Source organism: Labeo rohita, chromosome 18, assembly GCF_022985175.1.
Source record: "Labeo rohita strain BAU-BD-2019 chromosome 18, IGBB_LRoh.1.0, whole genome shotgun sequence".
Taxonomy (NCBI): Eukaryota; Metazoa; Chordata; class Actinopteri; order Cypriniformes; family Cyprinidae; genus Labeo; species Labeo rohita.
Window position 1 is genome coordinate 32497988 of NC_066886.1, and position 7074 is coordinate 32505061.

General features: G+C 48.2%; 1 protein-coding gene across 1 annotated transcript; it reads right to left on the reverse strand.

Annotated features, from left to right (window-relative positions):
• Window positions 1-758: 758 nt before the first annotated feature.
• Window positions 759-6828, reverse strand: vwa7 (von Willebrand factor A domain containing 7). The gene is made up of 6 exons (XM_051134692.1): window positions 6330-6828; window positions 5497-5781; window positions 5154-5390; window positions 1056-1152; window positions 848-976; window positions 759-784 (listed from the first exon to the last, which is right to left on the reverse strand). Exons 2-6 carry the CDS (start codon window positions 5731-5733, stop codon window positions 759-761), a joined length of 726 nt encoding a protein of 241 aa, XP_050990649.1. The 5' UTR covers window positions 5734-5781; window positions 6330-6828.
• Between the last annotated feature and the right edge of the window lie 246 nt (window positions 6829-7074).

Below are 7074 nucleotides of genomic sequence, written 5' to 3' on the forward strand. Positions count from 1 at the left end.
GCTGTTTTACCTTTTTTGTTAGGGGTGTTTGATCTTCTTTGCATGTTTTACTTAGGTTGGTACTTCTGCAGTGATGTAGGATGATTTTGAAATGATTTTTAAAGTTGAGGGAGAAAATACGATTGGTGTTTTATGACATACCCTAACTGTCTTGAACCAGAACACACAGAGTTCAAGCAGAGCAAGGCAAGACGAGTGTTTGAGAAAAAAGTATTTAAATTGTATTTTTTAATGAAAATAACCAATCGTTAGATAATCGCTAGATAAGACCCTTCTTCCTCAGCTGGGATCGTTTACAACAGGATTTGGAATCATTTGTAGCTGCATATCAGTCCATTATATGGAGTAAAATGCTGAAATGTTTTCCTCAAAAAACATAATTTCTTTATGACTGAAAAAAGAAAGAAATGAACATCTTGGATGACAAGGGGGTGAGTACATTATATGTGAATCTTTGTTTTGGAAGTGGACTTCTCCTTTAATTGTCACAAAATAATGTCACAAAGCAAAATTATCTTACATGTTGGCTTTATTTTCTTTATGCAAAATATAATTATTTTTCCTTGTTTTTCTATACTAATTTCAGGGTGAAACGTGACCAGGACACACCGTACAGACTACAGCAGACAGCCACCTAGCGTGTACATTCTGCGTTTGCATGAGAGAACATAACTCTTCCACACCAGCAGGCGGCAGTAGTCTGTATTCCGCATTCAAATAGGGAAAACTTTTTCTTGCCGACAAGGTCTGCCACTGATTTAACATGCAGAGTTGGGCGGAAAAACTAGAGCCAACAGTGCGGAACAGACAGAAAAAAAAATAGAGTATAGAAAAAAATAGAATATACCTGGTGGTTTGATGGGGTAAGTGCTGAAATAGCCAGTAGTCAGTAGTGGTTCTGTCTTACTAATCATTTCTTCCAGCAGATTGCTGTAACAGCTAAATCTATAGCAGTCTGCACAGGTCGGGGTGTCCACTGAAAATAACAAAAAAAAAAATATGGTGAGCTTTGAGCGGTTAATGACTTGATGGAAAACACTTTGCAAGGGGCTTACCTGAGGCTACAGGAACTGGAGGTTCTTCTGGGTGCAGAAGGTGGAGGTACACTGATTGCTGACCCATCTCCACCCAGTTACTGTGACTGTAAAAGTCCTACACACAAACATGCACACAACTGACTTATTTTGTATTGCTAACAATATTCTGTTCAAATACAATAAAACTACAATTGTCACGAATCTGGTCGGTGTCCTGCGGTCCGCTCACCGCCAGATGTCGCTCTTACCCTGTCACTATACTCAGACTGTTACTTTGCACCCCGGACTACTACTTCCATCACCCATCGCGCTGATTGCGTTGACTCCTGTGACCAATCAGCGGCGCTATAAAAGCCCCGGTCTTTCCCCTTGCAAACCACGGAGTATCGTGCGTTGTTGCTGTGTTATTATTGTTAGCGTTCCCTAGTTTCCTTGTTCCGAGTTCCTTGTGTTTAGTTCCCTCGCCTGGCCCTTCTCGTCTCGACTGCTCGCCGCCTGCCTACCTGACTCTCGCTCGTGTTTTGGATTATTCTCTACGTCTTGCCTGTGATATTCCTGTTTGCTGTTGTTTGACCCTGCCTGTTCGACCATGTATCTGTCTCGTCCCTTTAATAAAAGCTCGCAAGTGGATCCGCTCGCCTCTCGCCTCTCACTCGCCGTTACAGAATACTCCGTCACCACAGGATCCAGCAGCTTCACCCCGGACATTCAGATATGGACACAGACAGAATTCTTTTCAGGATAAAACAGGGACCACGCACACTAGAACAACACATCCATGAGTTTTTGGCCATTGCCAACTATTCCACCCTCCCGGACTGTATAATCATAGAAATCTTTTGTGACGGCATAAATGAGCCTTTAAAGAGGAGGCTGAGACGCGAGGGTCCGCGCTCATCTCTGGCTGCTTTCTTGGACTGTGCTCTGTTATGTGTGGGCTCTCCATTTACCATGGGTCTCGCGGAGGAGGAGCGCGACACCACGGAACCGCTGACCGCCTGGATCGCTCGTGACATGGCGGCCGTGTCGGAGCGCGCTCGAGCAATGGCGACGACTGCGAATAGCGCTGCTCTAATGGCGGCGACAGCGGTGCCCGTTCACAAAATGGCGGCGGCGCCGGTGCGCGCTCACCAGATGGCGGCGACTGCGGAGCCCGTTCACAAAATGGCGGCGAAAACGGAGCTTCGTCACGTCACAGCTGCCATACCCCAGCCATGTAGAGTTGCAGCTGCGTTTCCTGAGTCAAGTCAAGTTTCCAAGTCAAGTCAAGTTGCAGCTGTGTTTCCTGAGTCAAGTCAAGTTTCCAAGTCAAGACAAGTTGCAGCTGTGTTTCCTGAGTCAAGTTTCAGAGTCAAGCCAAGTTGCAGCTGTGTTTCCTGAGTCAAGTCAAGTTTCCGAGTCAAGTCAATTTACAGCTGCATTTCCCGAGTCAAGTCAAGTTTCCAGGTCAAGTCAAGCTACGGTCATCGTTCGTGTGTCAAGTCAGGTTAAAGCTGTGTTTCCTGTGTCAAGTCAAGTCAGAGCGATCGCCCCTGTCTCAAGTCAAGTTACAGCCATCTTTCCTGAGCCAAGCACTGACAAGGTGGCCGCCTTCCCAGAGCATGTTCACAAGATGGCCGCCATCCCCAAGCCTGTTCACAAGATGGCCGCTATCTCCAAGCCATGCCACAAGATGGCCGCCATCCTAGAACTCTCGGCCAGCACTCGGACGCGGCCTGTGGTCATGATGGCCCACGTGCTGGATTCACCCCTAATGGCTGCATGGGCAGCTAAAATGGCGCTCCTTCACGTTGCGGCTGCTACCCCAGGGTCAAGCCAAGCTTCCAAGTCCGGTCAAGCAACAGAGTCAAGTCAAGCCAAAGCTGTCGTTCTCCATGAGTCAAGCCAAGACACAGCCGTCGTTCTCCATGAGTCAAGCCAGGACACAGCTGTGCCCCAAGAGTCAAGCCAAGTCACAACTGTTCCCCACGAGTCAAGTCACGTTACAGTTGTTGTTCCTGAGTCAAGCCATGTTGTTCCCGAGTCAAGTCACGTTACAGCTGATTTCCATGAACCAAGCCAAGTTACAGCTGGTCATCACAAGCCAAGTCAAGTCACCGCTGATCTCCATGAGTCAAAACAGGCCACTACTGATCTTTACGAGCCAAGTCAAGTCACTGCTGATCTCCAAGAGTCAAGTCAGTTCACTACTGGTCTTCACAAGCTAGGTCAAGTCACAGCCAATCTCCACGAACCAGGTCAAACCACAGCTGATCTTCATGAGCCAAGTGAAGTTATTGCTGCTGTTCCAGAGTCAAGTCACATCCCGCCTGACGGCCCAGAGTCAAGTCACGTTCCGCCTGACGGCCCAGAGTCAAGTCACGTCCAGCCTGACGGCCCAGAGCCTCGCCATATTTCGTCTGACCGCCCAGAGCCACGCCACGTCTCGTCTGACATCCCAAGGTCAGGGCCTATCATGATGGCCAGCGTGCTGGACCCACCACTAGTGTTAGTGAGGGCAGCAAACATCCCAGTGGCGTCAACACCTTCTAAAACCACCATTAAAGAGGGCCTGCCACCCACCACTGCTCTTCCCTTAATGGCGGTTGCCATTTGGTGTGTGTGGGCTGCACACTGTGCTTCGGAGGTCACATTCGTTCACAAATCTGCTCCCGAGGTCACATCTGTTCACAAGTCTGCTCCAGAGTTCCCGTCTGGTCTCAAGCCTGCTCCAGAGGTCCCGTCTGGTCTCAAGCCTGCTCCAGAGGTCCCGCCTGGTCTCAAGTCTGCTCCAGAGGTCCCGCCTGGTCTCAAGTCTGCTCCAGAGGTCCCGTCTGGTCTCAAGTCTGCTCCAGAGGTCCCGTCGGGTCTCAAGTCTGCTCCAGAGGCCTCTTCCTTCAGAGAAGCTGTGCCAATGCCTCCAGAGGTGTCAGCATTCCTCCTATGGCTGTAGATCCTCCTATGGAGGCGGCGTTATCCTTTGGTCTCTCTGCTTCTCTGTCCCTGCTCTCCCCAGGTCCCAGCCCATGACGCGGGTCCCTGCTCTGCCCTGGAGGGTCCCTGCGCCTCCTGTTCTGCCCTGGAGGGCTTCGGTGCCTCCTGCTCTGCCCTGGAGGGCTCCTGCCCCTCCTGCTCTTCTGTTTGTCTCCTCTATCCCTGCTCTTCCCAGGTCCCAGTCCCTGACGCGGGTGCCTGCTCTGCCCTGCAGGGCCCCTGCGCTTCCCGCTCCGCCCTGGAGGGCTTCTGCTCCACCTCCGGCTCCGCCTTGGGGGGCTCCCGCGCCTCCTGCTCCGCCTCCGTCCTGGAGGGCTCTTGCTCCGCCTCCTGCTCTGCCCTGCAGGGCTCCTGCTCCGCCTCTTGCTCCGCCCTGGAGGGCTTCTGCTCCGCCTCCGGCTCCACCCTGGAGGGCTCCTGCGCCTCCTGCTCCACCTCCGGCTCCGCCCTGGAAGGCTTCTGCCCTGCCGGTTCTGCCTCAGTCTCCTGGCCTTCCCACCGCTCCCCAGGACTGTTTTTCGGTTGGAGCGTCTGGAAGCCGCTCCTTGGGGGGGGTGGGGGGCTATGTCATGAATCTGGTCGGTGTCCTGCGGTCCGCTCACCGCCAGATGTCGCTCTCACCCTGTCACTATACTCAGACTGTTACTTTGCACCCCGGACTACTACTTCCATCACCCATCGCGCTGATTGCGTCGACTCCTGTGACCAATCAGCGGCGCTATAAAAGCCCCGGTCTTTCCCCTTGCAAACCACGGAGTATTGTGCGTTGTTGCTGTGTTATTATTGTTAGCGTTCCCTAGTTTCCTTGTTCCGAGTTCCTTGTGTTTAGTTCCCTCGCCTGGCCCTTCTCGTCTCGACTGCTCGCCGCCTGCCTACCTGACTCTCGCTCGTGTTTTTGGATTATTCTCTACGTCTTGCCTGTGATATTCCTGTTTGCTGTTGTTTGACCCTGCCTGTTCGACCATGTATCTGTCTCGTCCCTTTAATAAAAGCTCGCAAGTGGATCCGCTCGCCTCTTGCCTCTCACTCCCCGTTACAACAATGCTACAAAAGTCTAATGGCCAATGCAACATGCGACGAGTATTATGGGCAGACTAATAAATATAATGTTGGCAGAATGATAAATATAATGTGTTAGCCAACCTGTAGTGAATGGAAAAGCTGACCCAGGGTACGTCTGGCCCCCTGGTACTCTTTAGCCTGGGTCAGCAGTATCGTCTGGCCCCAAAATTCTCGCAGCATCTGGGTGGCTCCTTCCACTCTCTCAGAGTCAAAGTGGTAGACTGGATCAGAGCAGGTGGAGCTCAAAAAATCCATGGCAGCGTTAGCACTTGCTACCTCACCCACAGCATGCCAAAACCCTCGACCAAGGCCAGTATACTGAAACAAACAAATCAGTGAGACTATTCAAGTCATTACTATGTATCTCAAAGGTATTACTAGAATGAATTGCATTCAGCTGTAAAATACAACAACTGATACATACCAGCTCCTCATTATCTACATCATGTTGAGGCTCCATAATTCTGCTCAGAGTTTCCATTGTGATGTTCAGTAGAGCTTGTTCTGTCATGTACTGGTGTGTATATGAATCCCAGGACAATGTTAGCACGCGTGACCAGAAGTTGGGAAGAAAGGCTTGACATATTGGTATAAAGTGGATGAACAGCAGCAGGGCACTCTGGTGGGTTAAGGTCCAGGAGCTCATCCCTTCACACATCATTCCACACTGGTTAAAACACCTGAACTGTTTTATAAAGATGCGTCACACCTGCAAAGGGTTACATGTGGTGAAACAAGGCTTCCATAAGGCTCAAACAATGTGTTTACATCTACAGGATGTGGTGAACTGTTGTGTCATGCACACATCACTCTCAGTGTCTATTCAGTGGCAAACATAAATATGCACAAACATAGAATTTTGCTTTTTTAAATAAATAAGGTTGATTTTTCAATTTCAGTTAATTTTACTGTTAAGCATTTAAATGGCAGGCCTATATTTTCAAGATTTTCAATATATAGATTAAAATTTTGTGGCAGGCATTGTTTTATAAAAGCTATTGTTATTATTATTATTATTATTATTATTATTTTTAAAGAACAATTATCTTTCCATTCCAATAGAGTATTAGCACTATTTTATCATACAACTATATAATTTGATTGGGTGTGGCTGAGCCAGCTGCTCAGTGTTTTTAAATGCTAATTAAATTGTTATTTTTGTCATAATGCAACCGTGAATTTCTATTTTTTTCAGAGTTCTTATACCAATACACATTATATGTAATCACAAAAGAGGTATAAAAACATTTCTCTTACCTCTGCTGGCTTCTTTTCCTTTGTGGTCTCAGTCTAGCTTGTATTTTTGTGCGTTTTACCATTTGACAAATCCAAACTCCAATCAGAAATCAGAAATGCACGATGTGGTTTTTAGTCTCAGACAAATATGCTGTCAGCAGTTTGTTTCCTCACCACATTATGTGCAGTCTTTTGAATAACAGTAGCTGAATAGCAGGTTTTAAGACTTTTGTTTTTGTGAATATTTCTGAAGGTGCTTCTAAGCTAAGTTAGAGACAGAAACATGCCTGCAACCTGCTAAGATGGATGTCCACGAGACACATATCCTCATATCTTCATGACCTCTCTGTTGCATGTGCTTCCCTCCTTGTCTTATTTCTCCTGTCCTCCCACTGTTTTTCTCCCTCCTTTGCCCCATTTTAGCATGCTGCATTGACTCCACACAATAGTGCTGCATATTTTAAGGGCCAGTGTGTCCCCCTTCCCTGCTCTTCAGTTCTGTCTTTTGCTTGACATGAAAACACACACCATACTCACTTCCCCCAGTGCTTCTATTGTGACTTCATGGTGAAAGACTTCAGTCGTGTTGCTAACCAACCCCTCTCCTGGCATTAGACTTTAGACCTAAGCTTTAGAAGGATTGGAAAGAATAAGCCTGCATTGTATTGTGGATCTTTTGTAGTTTGTGGGTTCAGCCTATTGAGAATCTCTGGCTGAATGTTTACTTATAGCTTACTGTTTGTTAAATGCAGTAAAAAAGCGCTTA

Excerpts from the sequence above, each read along its gene's own strand:
- vwa7 (XM_051134692.1), bottom strand. The coding sequence starts at position 5,733 with ATGATGTGTGAAGGGATGAGCTCCTGGACCTTAACCCACCAGAGTGCC. Across the intron at positions 5,391-5,496 it reads ATGTAGATAATGAGGAGCTG|TATACTGGCCTTGGTCGAGG; the intron begins GTATGTATCAGT and ends TGTTTGTTTCAG. Across the intron at positions 1,153-5,153 it reads AGCTTTTCCATTCACTACAG|GACTTTTACAGTCACAGTAA; the intron begins GTTGGCTAACAC and ends GTTTGTGTGTAG.